Source organism: Eschscholzia californica, unplaced genomic scaffold (genome assembly GCF_041429995.1).
Source record: "Eschscholzia californica isolate CP2 unplaced genomic scaffold, dmEscCali1.0.p SCAF_2, whole genome shotgun sequence".
NCBI lineage: Eukaryota > Viridiplantae > Streptophyta > Magnoliopsida > Ranunculales > Papaveraceae > Eschscholzia > Eschscholzia californica.
The window spans coordinates 40,158,092-40,177,594 of record NW_028238309.1 but is presented as its reverse complement, the minus strand read 5'-3'; the positions used below and the strand labels follow the sequence as shown (position 1 = coordinate 40,177,594).

Here is a 19,503-nt window from a genome sequence, read left to right as displayed (position 1 = left end):
TAAAATATAATTACGTTTTGATTTGAGGATTTCGTGTAGATCTATTATTGGTTTGCGACATAAGCTTATAATTCTGCAAGTTTTCAGATCATCATCACCGTTATTTTGAATATGTATTTGATTACATGTCATCTATTTCTTACGTTTTTCATTACTGCCTTCTTTGTCGAAGATTTCATGTAGATCTATTATTGGGCCACTCGCCCACTTATAGGATTTTAGAGGGGTGTTTTTAGCTGTGCGGCTGTGCCCAATGGGTTTTAGTTTTCCAGCCCCGAAACGATCAGGTGTAAGCCATAGTGTAAGCGAACGGCAAAAAGATATGAAAGAAAATGTAAAGCGGGACTAGTAGGAGTGTAAAGAGCCTCATCTTCTTCTATATATATATATTGAACGCTAACAAGAGTTTGCCCTAAGCTCTGAACCCCCGCCACCTCTATCTTTATCACTTCCCCCACCAGTTATCGCCGCCGTCTTCTCTTTTCTTCCTCAAAACCCTAGCTCAACTAGTTCATTTCTTGGTAATTATCTTGTTAATCTTTGCTCTGGTAATCAACTGATGTTATATTTTTTCATTTCAAGAACGTTTGTAATTTGATTCAATGTTTTGTTCTTGATTGCAGTAAGAGAAGTTAAGATTCATATCAAGAATGTCGGACGATGAAATGAAGGAGGAGAAGGAGTTGGATCTCACTTCTCCTGAAGTCGTAACCAAGTATAAGGGTGCTGCCGAGATTATCAACAGTATTTCCCTTCCTTCATATTCTCTATCTCTCTCATTTTAATTTAGGGTTTAGTTCCCAAATAACAAACTACCATGTTCTTGTCGATTTTTTTTAATATAGTTTTGATCAAGTGCAGAGGCGTTACAGTTGGTATTGAAAGATTGCAAACCGAAAGCAAAGATCGTAGATTTATGTGAAAAAGGAGATGCTTATATCAGAGAGTAAGATTTTTGTTCATTTTCTTTGTGTATTTTATTTTGGAGATTTGATTGGTTTCTTCTTGATGTGTTAATTTTTTGTGGGTTTGACAAATTATAGGCAAACTGGAAACATGTACAAAAATGCTAAGAAAAAGATAGAGAAAGGCATTGCATTTCCTACAAGCATTTCAGTCAACAACACAGTCTGCCATTTCTCACCACTTGCTAGTGATGAAACTGTTTTGGAAGAAGGTGACATTATAAAGATGTGAGTTTTTGTTTTTCTGGGTAGATTTCATTCTTGTTATTTAATACAAATGCCAAAAATTGAAGTTGTTAATATAATAAGCTTGTTTCTTGATGGTTTTAATTCATTTCTTTGTTATTGATTGTTTTTATTTGGTTTCAGTGATATGGGTTGTCATATAGATGGGTTCATTGCCGTAGTTGGACATACTCATGTTCTTCAGGAAGGACCTGTGACTGGGAGGGCAGCTGATGTTATTGCTGCAGCTAATACTGCTGCTGAAGTTGCTTTGAGGCTTGTGAGACCAGGGAAAAAGGTAATGATAATATGCATTCAAGTTAGATTCCATTGTTTACTATCAACTTTTCCGTTTCATTTATTTGAAGTTGCTGTGTGTATTGTAGTGATGTTTGGTTTTGTTTAACTTTTTTCTTGAAGACTTGTATGTGCTTGGGTCCAATCGATTTGTTTATCTCTCCTTCAGTTTTGGTTGCCTTGCCAATGGCAATTATAAATTATAATACCTCATTTGCTGTTTTACTGTCAATATGACCGTAGGTGATTATTGTCAGAGTTTAACATGCACCCTATGGGTTTTTACCGAAAACCTGGAATATTTCTACAATCTTACTCCAAACCTCAATCGACAGAAATAAACTGCTATTGTACTCTTTCACTAACATTAGCTTTAGATGTACCATACTATTCTGGTAACCTTTTATACTAGGATTACCATGGGATGAACTTGTGATTAGTATGAAGTTCTCATGTTTTTCTTTCTTAAAAACCCGAGCTGTGACTCTGTGAGAAGTTTGAAGTGAAAAAAATGATAATCAGGATTTTGTGATTCAATGAAGGCAACTTTGCCGAGGTAGAATTTATGTACCAGGTAATCTTTGAGTTTCTGCCTGACTTGGTTTGCTAAATATATAATGAAGATAAAAATGAGATTCAACTTTGCCGAGGTTATCAACTTCCTTTTGGTTTCCTCTTTTTCCCTGTTGCCTATAATATACTTGGCTATGCTAATATTTTGTGGCAACCAGTATAATGGTTGTTTTACATTTCTGTAGTAGCCAATATCTTTTTAATATATCTGTTCTAGTGATTGAGATCTTTCTTAGGAGCTTAATTGTAAAGCAAAACTAGGGAATCTTTGTGGTGGTTATCAAATGCTCCATGATTTCCTCTTTTTCCCAATTGCAAACATGGTACTTAGCTGACTTCGTTTAGGCTGTCAATTGTTATGTTGTTGGATGACACATGGCGAATTCATGATACACTTGTTGATTTGGTATGGTGGGTTTTGTTGTCCTACTAAGAGCCAGTGAATCACTGCCCTAAGAGGTTAGGAGGCTCATGTGAGCTGCTTTTCTCCTAGCTACTAATTTGTATAGATGGAAGTAGCGTGATATCTATGGATGCTTTAGTTAGTGTTGTATGGTTTTTGTGACATGTTACTTCCAAATTGCTTAATAGTGTCTAGGCATGAATAGTCTAGCTATGTCTGCTCTATTTTGGTGGTTAAGGTCCGGAGATACTTCATCTTCCTGATCCTAAAAAAGATACTATGCTTTTCTTTTTTTCGGTTTCTTGGTTGCGGGTGCTCTTGTTCTGATTCCTCTGTCTTTGCCCTTGATTTTTTGGTGCAAAGTTGCAAGTTTTTGGCTGAGCATGTTTTTTCTAAATGATGTGAACATACCATATGCTATGGAGCAAGCTCCGATTAAGCCTTTTCTATTTAGTCATAGTTACACTGATAGAAGATCATGCTCCACCTCTCATACACTACTTCGTATTTTCAACTCTTTCTTCTATATAATTATTTGATTGTTGCATTAGCTCTCATCCATCTGTGGGAGTTAAATACTTGTGTTTGCCTAATGATGATTACTTACCAGAAGCTATGGGTATCCAAGTGAGGCTCCATTGTCATAGTTACTCTGATTGGGCAACTTCCTGTGTCATGTGGTGGTGAGCTAATGTTTTTAAATGTAAAGGTTAATAAATTTGTCCATTAACCAATATTAAGGAATTTTATATATGGCTTCTCTATGGAGGTGTGTAGTATTAACTAATTTACTCTTTTTCCTCGTGTATATCATACTTGTTTGCTGCTTGTTTATTAATGTAGAAGAATCAGAAGACCATATGAGTTTTTTTCTTTGCAATTTGTGCTACTATGTTGCTGTCATATTTTATTATCCTATTTGCTTTCTTCACGACTATTAATTCTTTTGACACATCTGCTGAATATTTTAGTGCTCCTCCCTGCCGTTGTTCCAATGGATTTTTTTTCTCATTAATATTTTGTTATGGCAGAACAAAGATGTGACAGAAGCTATTCAGAAGGTTGCTGCTGCTTATGACTGCAAGATCGTTGAGGGTGTTCTCAGCCACCAGCTTAAGCAGTTCGTGATAGATGGGAACAAGGTTGTACTTAGTGTATCCAGTCCTGACACCCGAGTTGATGATGCGGAGTTTGAGGAGAATGAAGTCTACGCTATTGATATAGTCACCAGCACAGGAGATGGCAAGGTAAAGAAACCACTACTTTGAAGTTTGAACTTAAAATCACTCTGTTGCATTACTAATCCCCACAAATATTGCAGCCTAAGCTGTTGGATGAGAAGCAAACTACGATATATAAAAGGGCTGTGGACAAGAACTATCACTTGAAGATGAAAGCATCCAGGTTCATCTTCAGCGAAATAAGTCAGAAATTTCCCATCATGCCATTTTCAGCCAGGTACGTGTATCATTTTCCCAAGCCGCTTACTCTTACATATTTCACATTCCTATCTTTCTGCCACTGGAACCTGCAAAAGTAACATGGGTTCTCTGTTTTCTTTAAGGGCTTTGGAAGAGAAGCGTGCTCGGTTGGGGTTAGTAGAATGCGTGAATCATGATCTTTTGCAGCCATATCCTGTTCTTCATGAAAAGCCCGGTAAGCATTAAAAACTGGATCCATGTTCCATTTTTGAAGTATTGTATTAACAATGCCTTCTTCCATCATCAGCAGCATTAGTGTCTTTTTTGTTATATGGGAGTCAATATAATTTGACATGGTGGTTTTGCAGGTGATTTGGTAGCCCATATCAAGTTCACAGTCCTGCTAATGCCTAATGGCTCAGACAGAATCACAACCCATGCTCTTCAGGAACTGAAACCCACTAAAACGATAGATGAAGAACCTGAAATCAAGTCCTGGTTAGCTCTGGCCACGAAGACAAAAAAGAAAGGAGGTGGAAAGAAGAAGAAAGGTATAAAGAAATACCCAATTCTGGTTCCTGAGTGGATGTGGCATATGAAGCTATTAAGTTTTTAAGTAAGTTGTAGATCTAAATTGTTCTAATGGATTTCATGATTTTCTGGTTGACAGGGAAGAAGGGGGAGACCGCTGAATCAACTGAAGCTGAGCCAATGGATGCAGCATCTGAAGGTGCAGCAGGAGCGGCAGCCCAAGAATGAGAATGATTTCAATTTTGTAGGGTTCTTTTTTATACATTGGCACTTTGAGACTTGAGAGAGACTCCCTCCTCCCCCCTTTTACAGTTTGGGAATAACTGTTCTTACTTGACAGTGTAGTAGTTGTATGGGACGTGATTGAACAGAGAAATACAAGTTTGTTGCGGATCAGTTTCCATATACCTTATTGTGGTTTCATTTCTTTACTTGTGAGAGAAACTGCATGTTTTGTGGTTCGTTATTTTGAACAAACCGAAAACGAAAAGTAAGATTGGTAGTAAGTAGATAACCATTACCGCTACTGCTTTACACAATTACTCTACTGCTTTAGTTGTGGTCGTGTGGGACTTTATTTTGAGAAAATTTATAAATTATTCGTTACTTGGGAAAACCTTGAAAAAAAAAAGATGGGTAGTGATTCCTTCTACATGGTATTTCCATGACATGGACCACTAAATACAATTCGATCGCCCTAGCTCAGACTCCTTGAAAACCAGGAAGCTCTTTTCAGAATGCTCCACGGTATGGAATCAGTTTTGCGTATGGAGAAAATCGCACGGCCTATGAAGAAAAACAATTTTCTCTGAAGAAAAACAATTTGCAAACTAGAAGGGCCATACACAGTGGATTATTTCCTGGAATGACACACAATATCATGTTAGTAACAACTATCTCGAGGAATGACACACAATATCATGTTAGTAACAATTTTCAGCCGACTTTAACGACCCTAGATCAGGTACTTAAACAAATTTTGAACTTCCCTCAAATAGTTGACCACTTCACCACAAATCCATCTCCCACGTCCCAGACTAGATGGACTCCAACTTCTCTGTTTGTTAAATTAAATACTGATGTTTCATTTACATCTGACGGGGATTAACACTATTTTTCATAACGATAGAGCATAATTCTTATACGCTCACACTTCTATTATTAACACTCGGATAACACACTAAACAGAAATTAAAGCAATTTTAGAAGGCATCAAATGGGCAATTATTCATAAAATCGAATACCTTCATTTTGAAAGTGATAATCAAGTCACATTATCCATAAAATCGAATACCTTCGTACCGAAAGTGGTAATCAGGCCATTATCAAACATCTAAACAACTCAAGCTATCAATTACACTGGCAAATCAAGTTCCACGTCTCATTGATCAAGCAGTTGCTACCTCATTTTGAAGCTACAATCTTCACGCATATTACTCGCGAAGGCAATGATCTAACCAACTCTTTGGCTAAATGGACTAGGACTCATAATTGTAATAGTAATTTGGAGGTTGTTCTCAATATTATTAGACGATATTGTAATGATTATCTTATTTTTTTAAATTTTTTTCCTTGCAACAAATGAATAATTAAATAAATCTTTGCAAACACTTTACATGTGCTCAATTAACAACCTCAAGTGTTTCAACAAAAAAAAATTAACAACCTCAAGCAGTTACGTGCCAAACATGCATAAAATGCCCAACCTAGCTGAGCACAAAAAGTCCTGCTGCTTAGCCTTAAATTGTTAAGCCCCGAACATGCATACAAAACCTCGTCTAGCCGAGCACGAAAGTCCTGCTAGGTTAGCCTCAAACGGTTAAGCGTCGAAATGTCATGCTAGCTTAACCATAAATGATCGACTGCCGTATAAGCATAAAAAGGTGTCGTTAAGTCTTGCGCAAGCTTTACTTAAATGGCCAGGTGTTGAATCAGGCACAGAATAATCCCTGACCTTGCTCGCCTAGTGATAGTGAAGCCACTGTGAGTGTAATTCAAGTGTATTAACAAAAGGATTTAGAAGTGAAGATGGTGTCACTGGAGTGTAAACAAGTAAATAAGAAAGTCTAAGGAGTGGTGGTGCCTATAGACAAAGAGTAACAAACTGAAACAGATTCATAACCAACTAAGTTAGTTATAACAGACTTCTCTCTCTCTCTCTATAACCGAATACTCAAAGTTATAAGAGCTGAGTTTAGTTGTAATAATCTTTTCATCTTGATTTTAATTCAATAAGATCTTTCTCTCTCTGACTTTTATCATGGTATAAGAGCCTGGTGATTTTTTTTCTCTTCTCAAATTTCGATCGAAAATCACTTTCTCTCACTAGATATTATAGTTCTTCCTTGATCAACAATGGCGTCTTCTTCTTCTTACTCTGTATCTTCTCAAAATCTTTCTCTTCCAAACTCGTCTATTGCTAATATAGCAAGCTTCGTTTCAGAGAAGCTAGATGGTTCGAATTATCTCATTTGGAAGGATCAATTTGAGGCAATTTTGATAAGTACTGATCTATTTGGTTTTGTTGATGGATCTATTGAGATTCCATTACAGACGATTGTTGAAAACAATATTGAAATTCCAAATCCTTTATACTGTCAATGGCGGAAGACGGATAATTTTGTCAAATCATGTATGAAAGCCACATTCACTCATTCAATTTCGTCTGATGTTCTTGGACTTAAAACTTCAAGAGAAGTTTGGAGATTCCTTGAACAAAGTTATGCTGAAGAATATGAAGCTAAAATAGCTTCTCTTCGTGAGCAGATTCAACACATTACAAGAGGAGATTCATCTGCTACTGATTATCTTCGAAAGATCAAGGTAATTTCTGACTCTTTAACTGCTGTTAATGAAAGATTATCAGATAAAGAGCTCACTAGAATTGTTCTAAAAGGATTAGGCAGAGATTATAGATCATTTGTTGTTGCTATTCATAATCGAGAATCTACTATATCGTTTGCTGAGTTGAGAACTCGAATTATTCACCATGAACAATGGCTTAAAACTCAAATTCAGGAGGATGAGAGTTCAGCTTATTATGTTCATAATAATTCATCTAGAGGCTCATACAAATCTCAAATACCTAATAGGACTTCTCAATTTCATCAACCTCATAGAAATTCACAGAAGAATGATCAAATTAGGTCAAATCCTCATTATAATAGTAATCAAAATAGGTCTTTTTCTCAATATCATAAAGGAACATCATCCACTACTCATAACTTAGGTGATTCAGCCTCTGATTTTGATTTCTCAACTATTCCTTGTGGTATATGTAAAAAGTGGGGACATTTTGCATCAAAATGTCGTTTTAGATATGCTCCTGATGATAATTGATGAGACATGAAAATGTCTCATCTGAATCTCTTAACTCGGGTTAGTTAGTCCAGTTCGAGCGGGTACGCTGATGATTTGTTTGATTTTCTTTCTCAGGTCTCATTTACGGAGTTCGATGCGAAAACATCGTGATAAAGACATACTTGAGGGGCATTTTGGTCATTTTAATGACAAGGGTATTATGGTCAATATTAATGCTCATGTGAAAGTAGAGTTCAAGATGAACCCGTGGGTGAAAACGGAAATCGAATCGGAGTCCGGACGAGAAAACGAGACCAGGTCAAAGATGAGGTTAAAGCAAATAGACTAAAGTGAACAAAATGACCAGTGACACATGGCACGCAGGATGAAAGTAAATCGGATGTCCCGGATCAGTTGTGGGTTTCTTTCGGTCACACTGGTGGGAAAACAGGCTCTCTTCGGGATCTTTTCCAGACGCTAATCCCGTGTACTGCTTGCAAGATAATACAACACTCCCTCTTGATCGAACGGCTGTTCTGTCTCCATCCACACGTGCTCACCAATGAGGGTCATTCTAGGTTTTCTCCGCTGATCCGAGCAACACCATAGCCGACCCTATTTCTTGCCAGCAACGAAGGGTGTATCTCCTTCTCCTTCTCTAATCTGTTTTAAGAGATTTCATTCCTTTTTTTTTCTTAAGGACAGCAAAGGTAAGAGATAATAAGAGATGGAAAGAAGGATGGCTGGGGATTTTTATAGAGAGAAAGTTTCTCTTTAGAGAATGTGAAGATGAAAGAAAATAAGGAATTGTGATTGAGAGAGGAAGTTTTGGGGGTCACGACTTTAAAACAAGAAGAAACAGGGAGTTGTAGCGGCATCTCTCCACGGCTAAGAAAGAAAAAAAGACTTAGAGAGAGAAAGGAAAAAAACCAGAGAGCTATAATTCATTGGATCATCTTCTTCATCTTCATTTTCTGAATTTCTTTTAGTGACAGAGAGAAATTAAGAGAGGTTGTAGAGAGATTAGACAGGAAAGAAGAAAAACAGAGAAGGTTCTTAGTGAGAGAGAGAAAAAAAGAAAGAACAGTAGAGAGAGAAAGAACCGAGAAGCTTATTTTTCTGATTTTTGTTTCTTTTATTTGTAATCTCAAGTTCTTAGTGAGAAAGAGAGAGAGATTACAGTGGAAGAGAGAGAATTAGAAAGGAAGACAGAGAGATTGTAGAGAGAGAGAGAGAGATTAACAGTGAGATCAATTATCGGTTTTCAAATAAATTTCGATTTGTTTCATTGATTCCGGTTAATTAAGTTAAAGAGACAGAAAGTAAAAGCTAGAAAGAGGCTAAGAGAAAAGAAATCAGAAGGTTAGAGAGAGAAAGTAATTGGAGAAGACGAGAAAAAGGCGTGGAAAAGAATTTTCTCACGGGGAAAATACTTCCGGGAAGACGAGAAAATCATTTTCCCAGAGGGCGCGTTTGGCAGAGCAGTGGAAAATCAGAAGGAAATTACTTTCCTAAGGCTCTGTTTGGCTGGAAAATTTAGTAAGAAATCCAACTTTTCTACTTTTCTTTCCTTTTTCCATATATTTAAGCTTCCATCCTTTATCATGAAGAACTAATTTTCTATCTAGGGTTTAGATGAAGTCGTAATAATCATTTTCTCGACAATTTATTAAAGTTTTTACCATTTTAACGATAAAATCTTCCGGGTTTTTAGACCGTTCATGGACTGAAAACCTGAGTTATATAAAGAACTATCTAATCAGACCAAAATTAATTTGTCGTTAGAATTGTTAGGAAGACGGATTCGAAAAACCCTAGGTTCCCTTTATCTGAATATCAACTTTAGTATTATTTCAATTTTAACTATTGTTTATCTTTTTATTATTTGAAAAAATATATTATCAATCAAACCATTTTTTGAAAACCTAATAGTTTTAAGATTAGAATAGAAATTCGACTTAGTCTCTGAGGAACGAACCGGTCTTACCGGAATTTTACAACTTGACACCCGTGCACTTGCGGGTGTAGACCTATTTAGGAAACTTTTTAGGCCCATCAATAATAGTTCCAATTCTCAAAGCAAAACAGAACCTATCTCCCAACAAAGGAGATTCCAACAACAAATACAAAGAGGTAATTTTGCTGGCATCCATCTATATGAAAGCTTAGATGAAAGTAAAAATGGTAAGAATGATAAAATGGAAAATGAGTTTCCTACTCAAGAAGAGTTATATGAGTCAAATTTTGACTATAATTCCGAAGATTTCTCTTATGAAGAGGCTAATATGGTGGCTATAGTTCCATCCAAGCCAAATATTACAAATGAAGTTCATATCTCTATCACTGAGAAGGTCTGGTTAGTTGATACTGGAGCAACCAACCATATGACTAATGATCAATCTACTCTTAAAGAAACAAGAGATTATAAAGGATCAGATTCTGTCATGGTAGGAAATGGTCTCTCTATTCCTATTGTTGCTACAGGTACTGCACAAATTCAGACATCCTCATTCAATTTTGATCTATTCAATGTGTTATTTGTTCCTAAACTTAAAAGGAACTTACTCTCTATATCCAAATTTACACATGATAATCAATGTTCTATGACTTTCACTCCATGGGGATACCAAACTAAAGACTTATGGTCTGATCATATACTAAATGAAGGCTCTATGAAGAACAATTTATATCCTATCACTTTTGGTGTTCAAGAGAGTGATTCTCATCAAAGTTTTGTGGTAACTTTGGCTGCACCTTTTTCTATATGGCACACTAGACTAGGTCATACATCTGATAACATTCTCCATCTTCTCTCAAGGAATAAGTTGATATATGTCCAAGACAAACCTTCTAAAAGCTTGTGTCACTCATGCTCATTAGCAAAGAGTAAGCATCTGCCATTTTCTCTTTCAGACAGTTTTACAGAATCACCAATGTATTTGATTCATTGTGATATCTGGGGGCCATCTCCACAACCAAGTGTGACAGGAGATAAATACTTTATTCTATTCTTAGATGACTTCAGCAGGTTTATATGGATTTTTCCATTAAAGTACAAGTCTGATAGCCTTAAGCACTTCAAGCTGTTCAAAGCAACAAATGAGAATCTGTTCTCAACCTCCATCAAGTATTTTCAAAATGATGGAGCTTTAGAATTGTCAAAAGGGGAATTCAAAGAATTCCTAGATGAGTGTGGTATTATCTCTAGAAGATCTTGCCCTTATACCCCACAACAAAATGGTAGGGCTGAAAGAAGAAATAGACAAATTACTGAGATGGGTAATTCTCTTATGTTTCAGTCAAGTGCACCAAAATCATTTTGGTTTGAGGCATTCTCAGCTGCTGTGTTCACTATAAATAGGCTTCCCACTAAGCTTCTACAGGGCAAATCTCTATATCAGGTACTTTTTCATAAAGCTCCTGATTATTCTTTGTTAAAAACATTTAGCTGCCTATGCTATCCTCATTTGGGTGCAACTAGACATGATAAACTAAGCCCCAAGTCTAGCAAATGTATTTTTATTGGGTATAGCTCTTCTCATAAGGGTTATAAATGTTTAGATGTCTTGTCTCAAAAGACTTATATTTCTAGGGATGTAATCTTTGAAGAAACCACATTTCCATTTGCTGAATTAAACTCTTCTTCCCCTAATAATGAGATTGCTCCCATCACACTAAACTTACCAATTGACTCTGTCACACCCATCATACCTGTCCTTGAAAACTCTCCACATTTGAGTCCCTCAATCTCTGAGCAATCCATTGCTGAACCAAGTAACAGAATGACAACTAGGTTGAGAAATGGCATTACCAAACCTAAGAATCTTCCTGATTTCATTTCTCATTTTACCATTAGACATCCTTTGTCTCAGTCATTCTTAACACTTCTTTTACATCATAAAGAACCTACTACCTTCAAAGAAGCAGCAAAGGATCCTAAATGGATACAAGCTATGGAAGATGAATTTCAAGCTTTAAAAAGAAATGGTACTTGGTCATTGGTGCCAGCTGATACTTCTATGAATTTATTAGGCTGCAAGTGGGGGATGTCTAAAGTTAAGTATAAAGCTGATGGATCAGTGGAGAGGTATAAAGCAAGGTTGGTAGCAAAGGGATATCATCAAAAAGATGGACTTGATTATTCTGAAACTTTTAGTCCAGTGGTCAAGGCTGCTACAATTAGAACTATTCTCAATGTTGCTGTTTCTAATAAGTGGGATATTCAACAGCTAGATGTATCAAATGCATTTTTGCATGGTGTACTACAAGAGAATGTCTATATGACACAACCTCAAGGCTTTATAGACCCAAATCATCCTTCATATGTCTGCCATTTACATAAAAGTCTCTATGGCTTGAAACAAGCTCCAAGAGCTTGGTTTTAAAGGTTTGGTTCATTTTTACTAACTTTGGGATTCAAAAGAAGTGCCCATGATCATTCTATGTTTATTCAGCTTAAAGAGTCATCAATTTTGGTTTTACTCCTCTATGTTGATGATATCATATTGACTGGTAGCAGCTCTTCACTTATGAACTCTTTAGTGACTATTTTAAGCAAAGAGTTTGCCATGAAAAAGCTAGGCATTCTTCATTTCTTTTTGGGAATTGAAGTGTCTAGGGATGATTCTTCTGCTCTTCTACTAACTCAGAAGAAATATGCATTGGGTCTTCTGGAAAAGGCTGATTTACTAGACTCTAAGCCAAGTTGTACTCCTGTCTCTGGTGGAAACAGACTTTCCAAAGCTGATGGAACCATTGTTGCTGATCCAACCTTCTACAGAAGTATAGTTGGTGGATTACAATATCTAACAATGACAAGGCCTGACTTAGCATATGCTGTGAACTATGCTGCCCAATTTATGCAAGAACCTAGGTCTACTCACCTTCAATTGATAAAGAAAATACTCAGGTATATAAAAGGTACAATTGATTGTGGGATTTCTATTACTCCAGGAGTTATCTCTATACTCAGAGGCTATTCTGACTCGGATTGGGCTGGATGTCCTGATTCAAGAAGGTCAACTAGTGGGTTTTGTGTGGTCCTTGGAAACTCACTTGTGTCTTGGTGTTCTAAGAAACAACCAACTGTGGCCAAATCCTCAACAGAGGCTGAGTATAAAGCCTTATCCATCACTGCTGCTGAGCTACTCTGGGTGTCTTACTTATTGGTTGAGCTGAATCAAAGAGTTTCTTCTCCTATGATTCTCTACTGTGATAACTTAGGTGCCAAAAATATTGCAGCAAATCCTATCTGCCATGCCAGAACCAAGCACATAGAAGTGGACTATCACTTTGTTCGAGACTTAGTTGCATCTGGTCAGCTTGAAGTTCATCATATTCCATCTGAGGAACAACCAGCAGATATACTTAATAAAGGTCTTCCAAAAGATTTGTTCCTATCTCTAAGGGCCAAGCTGATGGTTCTTATTGACCCTTCATCTTGAGGGGGCATGATAGTGAAGCCACTGTGAGTGTAATTCAAGTGTATTAACAAAAGGATTTAGAAGTGAAGATGGTGTCACTGGAGTGTAAACAAGTAAATAAGAAAGTCTAAGGAGTGGTGGTGCCTATAGACAAAGAGTAACAAACTGAAACAGATTCATAACTAACTAAGTTAGTTATAACAGACTTCTCTCTCTTTCCTCTCTCTCTCTCTCTCTCTCTCTCTCTCTCTCTCTCTCTCTCTCTATAACCGAATACTCAAAGCTATAAGAGCTGAGTTTAGTTGTAATAATCTTTTCATCTTGATTTTAATTCAATAAGATCTTTCTCTCTCTGACTTTTATCACCTAGGCACAAAAGAAACCCTGCTCGCTCAGGTACCAATAAACTTTGCTCGTTCAGACATAGCAAAAGCCCAACTCGCCCAGGCACAGAAAAATTTTGATTGTTAGGGCACCCAACATATTTTCCATATATCGAAGCTATATCTACGGGCGGAACTACAATGGAGCCTACGTAGGAACGTGCCTTACAAGCTCGAAGTTGGAGATGATAATGGGGGATTAGGCTTTAAGTCACATAGATAAAAATACAAGATACTTTCTTTTTATATAATTCAAATGTGAAGGTAAGACTAACTGAGATTATTGTTAAAAAAGTAACGGTAGCCGAGTTGGTTGATAGTATCATTATAAGATATAGATCGATGGTTTGACCTAGACACACGGAGTTTTGGATGATTCATTTATAACGCGATAATTTAAATTGTTTTAGTACATGCTACTCTTGTATTCCATCATTACTTAGGTCATTCGAATTTTTTTTTAGCTATTTGTTATAATTAAAAAGTGCCCCACATGAAAATTATGCATCCACCACTAGTCATACTAATAATTAAATGAATATTATGTGATGAAACTTACAAATATTTTGGGGATTTATAGACAACTTCTATAAGAATAAAGCTCAGCCGGTTATGAGAGAGATAAGTTTGATCGTTCGTTTTTTGTTGAGAGTTTTTTTTTATGAGAATTGTTGAGAGTTTGATAAAGATCAAATCTAAGGGATGAGATTTTTTTGAAATACGTTTCGAATTCTTTATGTAATTTTGAAAACAACTAAAGATTGCTCAAGTCATTTAGAAAAAAATGGAGAAGTAATTGAAAAAACTATGGAGTTCCACGATCCCAAGTTCTTCATCTTAGTGTTGTAAACTAATTTTTCTTTCACGAAGACTTTAGTCAAGAGGGAACGACACCCTCCTATAGGCGTAGTGGTAAAAAAGATAATACCCAAATAGAATATAACCTAGGGGTAGGAAACGAGTCAGGCGGACACCCATGGATGTCATAGGACTAGGCTCGGTTGCTCGGACGGTAGGGCATTGCAAAATTTAATGAAATTAATGGATGGGCTCAAACCGTGTAAATCCAAAAAGACCCCGCACAATGCCCGCCATAGGTAGTGGCCCGTGACGTGCGGGCCGGGCTTGGACGGCCAGACTTGGGCGAACCAAGAATGAGTTTCCCCACCGAGATGCTTTTGGCAAGTGTTTACTCCAAGCCCGCATTTATGATGTTGATGACCCCGATAGGCCCAAACACGTAAATCAATCTAAGATTCTGAAATTCTATTGGTCAATAACCGTGGAAGCACACCCACCCGCCACGTAATCTGCAGAAGCATCTCGATTCTCTACCCGCCAAAATAAACCTATTTTGTCCTCTCCCAATCTTTCTCTCATCAATCTCAATCACTAAAAGTTCCTATAATCCAACCAAATTTACTTTCCTGCTCTTTCTTTGATCATCATCAGAAACGCCCAAATCTTCTTTAGTGAAACAAAATGATTCTGCGCGTTTGCTTGCTGTTAGTTTTGTTATCTTCTCTCTCTATAGATGCAAAAAAAGTAGATCCTTACAAGGTGAGATCTTCATCCTCTTTTTTTACTTCTTTCAGTTTGCTTTTCCTTTCATATACCCCAATTCTGAAACCCTTATTGTGAAATTGAATTTCTGATTATGGGTATATGTCAATTCTTTCAATTAAGATTTAAGTTATTTAATAGGGTTTTAGAATTTGACCCTTTTGTGTCGTCATAAGAATCATGAATTTATATCTTTAGTTAGTTTTTGATTTAGGGGGCCTAAGACACATACAATTATTAGGGAATACTAATATCTGGAAGATCTATATCCTTAATAGTTTTCAAGAACCAAATTGAGGGTTTATAAACCAACTACTGCAATCTTTTGTTCTTCTCAGTTTCAATCACATTAGTCATAGCATGTTTCTTAGGGTATGTGGAATGAGCATCTAAGGGTCAAGAAGGTAGAGGCCATTGTGTGAATAATTCCACACGGGGAAACGGTTATCTAGTCTTCTCCACTCATTCCCTATTAGTGGTGGCCAACGGGTCGTGTCGGCACAGAAACGAACCGGCACAACCCGTTTATAAGGCAACACGACACGTCACGGAACGTCACGTGCCGTGCTGACCTGTCACGGGTCAAGTGGGCCGTGGCAGGTCTAGGATTTTAAATTTCCAGACCCGTCAACCACGACACGTTAGGAACAGAAACACGACCCGCCACGCCCGTGGCTTTCCTAACCCGTCACGGCCCGTGGCTTTCCTAACCCGTCATGGCCCGTGGCGTTCCTAACCCGTCACGGCCCGTGGCATTCCTAACGGGTACTTAATTTACAAAATATTACTACTATTTTGTTGAAAGTAGTTTTTAATTAATAAAATTAATAGTTAATAAAATTATTAAATAATAAAATAAAATAGATTTTAAAGTTTAAACAAAGATCATAACGTTTGACTTGAAAATTATTTAGTGCTTCCTTTTGTTATGTTTGGCAACAGCTAGTCCATTAATCACGACCCGACATAGCAACGGCCGGAACTGCCACGGAAATGGCACGACAACGACTGGGCCGTTGCCATGGGACGTTTCTGTGCCTAGAATTTGTGGTTTGGACACGCCACGGCTGTCAAACGGGTCATGCCACCACGGCATGACCCGTTGGCCACTACTATTCCCAATTGGTTTTGAGTTGGATGATCAATTTAACAATTATGGTCTTACTGGGTTCAATATATTTCTTTACAAAATTCAGTTCACTGATCTCGTGGGTTTCTTATCTAGCATTGCCTTCTTGGTATGATTAATTAGTCTCAACTCTTTGATTCATTATGCATTTATAGGTACTCGGTGTTGAGCGAGATGCGAATCAGCGACAAATTCAAAAAGCTTTCCACAAGTACGTTCTTTCGGGTTTGGATTCTTATTTGGATGTTAGTTGTTTCAAACGAAGTGTTACTTGTTTAGTTCTAATCTTGAAAGATTCTTTTTTCTTTTTTCAATTTGCAGGCTTTCGCTCCAATATCACCCTGATAAGAACAAGAACAAGGGGGCACAAGAGAAGTTCGCTGAGATAAATAACGGTATATACTTTTGTGATTTTGCAGTTGCATTTAAACTTCGCTTTCTTTCCTGCAAAATATTGCTCCTTTGAATTATGACAAGACAGCCAATGAGCTTATCCCCCATGAAGTTAAATGGTTTTTCTTATGTGATTGTTTCAAGAACGTAACTTAAGTTACTTTGCAACTTATTAGCCTTTTCTTAGACAACCTGACAGTTGCTCTCAAATTTTACTTGTTTTCCAGCCTATGAAATTCTATCTGATGAACAGAAGAGGAAGAATTATGACCTATACGGGGATGAGACGGGGAATCCTGGGTTTGGTTCTGGCCATCCTGGAGGGCATGGAGGACATACACATTTCAGAAGTGGCAATCAGGGAGACAGTCGATTTACATATAGACCCGATGAATGGCAAAGGACGGGTGGCCAGGGGTACTCGAAGTCGTATTCATTTTCCTTCGGAAATCCCACTACCAGCGGGGGTTCATTTAATTTTGGTTTTGATGATATGTTCTCCAATTTATTTGGTGGATCTGCGAATAGCTGGAACCCCTTTGGTAGTTCAACTGGCTCACAATCTGGATCCAGATCCTCCCCCAACCGGATACAGCCCATTAATGCCCCGACTCTTAAGAAAGATATAGTAGACAAAGGGATCACATGGGTTTTGTTATCTTATACTCCAATGTCGAAAGAATATCATGTACTCGAATCTGTGGTAGAGGAAGTAGGCAGGTCCCTTGAAGGAGCTCTGAAGGTACAGGTTTTACTCGTGCGTGTTTGTTTGAACCAAGATAACTTTTCTATTATATTCTGAGGAAGTGTTGTCATTTTGACAGGTTGGTAGCATAAATTGCCAAGACGAGAAATCCCTGTGTAAGGAACTCAGTATCTCACCAGCAAACAAAGCACGATTATTTGTTTATTCATATAAAGCAGGTGATAAAGGTTCCCTGGTGGAGTATACTGGTCCCCTGGAAGCAAAGAGTCTTAAGAGCTTCTGCCAAGATCATTTGCCAAGTTTTTCTAGACGGGTGAACTTGGGTAGTTTTGATTTTTCATCAAGCACTAAAGACCTGCCACTTGTGTTGCTACTCTCAACAAAGAAAAATACTCCCGTTATCTGGCGTGTTCTTAGTGGGTTGTACCGGAAGCGCATTATCTTCTACGATGCGGAGGTTTGCTTTAACCCTTGAACAATTGGCAGAAATTTCATTTTTTTTCTTTTCTCAGTTGAGTTAGTAAATTGCATTAATCAAAGATGTGTTTTGAAGTGCGAGCTAACTTTTCAAACATAGTAAATTACAACATAATGATTTGATAGTCTGGGTATTTGCTAGCTTTCCTTGCATTACTTGCTATATCAGTGATTGCTCTCTGGTTTAATGAATTTTCTTTGATCTTTGATGTATGTTCTACTTTTCCTGTGAATGCAGGTAACAGGTGTTTCTGATCCAACAGTGAAAAGGCTAGGAGTTGATACCCTTCCAGCAGTTGTTGGTTGGCAATCTAATGGGGAGAAGCTTGTATTAAAAACTGGCATAACTGTGAAGAACATGAAATCTGTAGTTGACGAGCTGAGTGTATTACTTGACAATTTTGAGAAAAAGAACAAGAAGGCAACTACAACTAAGGGTAGAGATTCACAAGAGGATGAATCAGAAGGTAAACACGTTCCTTTGCTTGTTTCTTCGAACTTGGAAACTATTTGTGGAGATAGGACTCCCGTGTGCATTATAGGTGTTTTCCGCTCCTCAAAAGGAAGGGAAAAGCTCGAATCCATTCTGTCAAATGTGAGTAAAACTCTATACAAATTAGTTGCTACTTTGATGAATTTAATAGACCTGTCTATGGAAAATGTATTGGTTGAATCATTTTATTTTGTTATTGCTTTCAGATATGTCAGAAGTCACTAACCAGGCAAAAGAACAACTCTGGGGTTTCTGTTTCTTACTCCTTACTGGATGCCACCAAGCAGATGCCCTTTTTGAATTCATTCGACAAGTCTGGCTTCAAGTCTAACGACAAACTTTTGTTGGCATATAAGCCTCGGAAAGGGAAGTTTGCTGCATTTACTAATGAAGTGACCATGGAAGAAGTTGAGAAATTCGTAGGTTCAGTACTTAATGGTGATGTGAAGTTCTCAAAAGTTAGACAGAAGCCTACTCTCAAGTAAAAGAGAGCTGATGAGAGAGGAATGGCCGAGGACGACGCAGGAGGCTTTTCTTGGTGCGTTTTCTTGGTGATGTTGCCGAAGCTTGGTTGCTTGATTTGGTTTACCATCCCTCACCCCACTGGCCTTCTCTGTAAGCCAATTATACTTCAGTGTTCAGTGTTATAGCATTAGTAAGAAACTTTTTGAGGAGAAAATGTGGGTATGAGTTATATTCTCCCCCTGCTTAAGCAGCTTTGTTCGTGATCTATGGCATGTGATGATATATAATTTTAACTGTGTAAAAAGTAATAATAATATCGATAACCCAATTGTGCAACTATTGTGTAACAATGAAATGAGATGATAAAGGAATTTCAGTAAACCGCTTATTTGTTCTTTACTGAATGAATTGATTATTCGTTCATTTTTTGCGTGATCATGGGTGCACAAAATCGTGCTTCTCCATTAGTGGGACAGTCGATTACTCTTGTTGTTGCATCCATGAAGTTGCTCTCGTGCCAAATTATTTGTACCGCATAAGAGGGAAGGAGAGGAGATAGAAAGAGACAGTTGAATAATGTGATTTCATGAAATTATTTTGAGTTCCTAATTCAAACTCGATATAAACAACGATTTCATGAAATTATTTGAGTTCCTAATTCAAACTCGATATGTCTATAAACTCCGACAGTCCCATATTGCTAAAATGTTGATTAAGTTTGTCTATAAAATTGTAGACTATTGTTTTATTTACACG

At 37.4% G+C, this 19,503-nt stretch overlaps 2 protein-coding genes across 2 annotated transcripts; both read left to right on the top strand.

Annotated features, from left to right (window-relative positions):
• The first annotated feature begins 289 nt into the window (after positions 1 to 289).
• LOC147557882 (ERBB-3 BINDING PROTEIN 1) lies at positions 290 to 4,811 on the top strand. Its single transcript, XM_086659455.1, has 10 exons — positions 290 to 521; positions 624 to 744; positions 862 to 946; positions 1,044 to 1,193; positions 1,335 to 1,488; positions 3,495 to 3,710; positions 3,785 to 3,921; positions 4,028 to 4,119; positions 4,253 to 4,435; positions 4,555 to 4,811. Exons 2-10 carry the CDS (start codon positions 651 to 653, stop codon positions 4,641 to 4,643), a joined length of 1,200 nt encoding a protein of 399 aa, XP_086515581.1. The 5' UTR covers positions 290 to 521; positions 624 to 650; the 3' UTR covers positions 4,644 to 4,811.
• A 9,890-nt stretch (positions 4,812 to 14,701) lies between these two features.
• Positions 14,702 to 19,128, top strand: ATERDJ3A (DNAJ heat shock N-terminal domain-containing protein). The gene is made up of 7 exons (XM_086659454.1): positions 14,702 to 15,081; positions 16,369 to 16,424; positions 16,535 to 16,608; positions 16,834 to 17,348; positions 17,431 to 17,769; positions 18,028 to 18,384; positions 18,489 to 19,128. Exons 1-7 carry the CDS (start codon positions 15,004 to 15,006, stop codon positions 18,765 to 18,767), a joined length of 1,698 nt encoding a protein of 565 aa, XP_086515580.1. The 5' UTR covers positions 14,702 to 15,003; the 3' UTR covers positions 18,768 to 19,128.
• Positions 19,129 to 19,503: the final 375 nt, after the last annotated feature.

Coding starts and splice junctions, on each gene's coding strand:
- ATERDJ3A (XM_086659454.1), top strand. CDS start 15,004: ATGATTCTGCGCGTTTGCTTGCTGTTAGTTTTGTTATCTTCTCTCTCT. Junction 16,425..16,534: donor ATTCAAAAAGCTTTCCACAA/GTACGTTCTTTC, acceptor TTCAATTTGCAG/GCTTTCGCTCCAATATCACC. Junction 17,770..18,027: donor TTATCTTCTACGATGCGGAG/GTTTGCTTTAAC, acceptor CTGTGAATGCAG/GTAACAGGTGTTTCTGATCC.
- LOC147557882 (XM_086659455.1), top strand. CDS start 651: ATGTCGGACGATGAAATGAAGGAGGAGAAGGAGTTGGATCTCACTTCT. Junction 1,194..1,334: donor GAAGGTGACATTATAAAGAT/GTGAGTTTTTGT, acceptor ATTTGGTTTCAG/TGATATGGGTTGTCATATAG. Junction 3,711..3,784: donor CCAGCACAGGAGATGGCAAG/GTAAAGAAACCA, acceptor CAAATATTGCAG/CCTAAGCTGTTGGATGAGAA.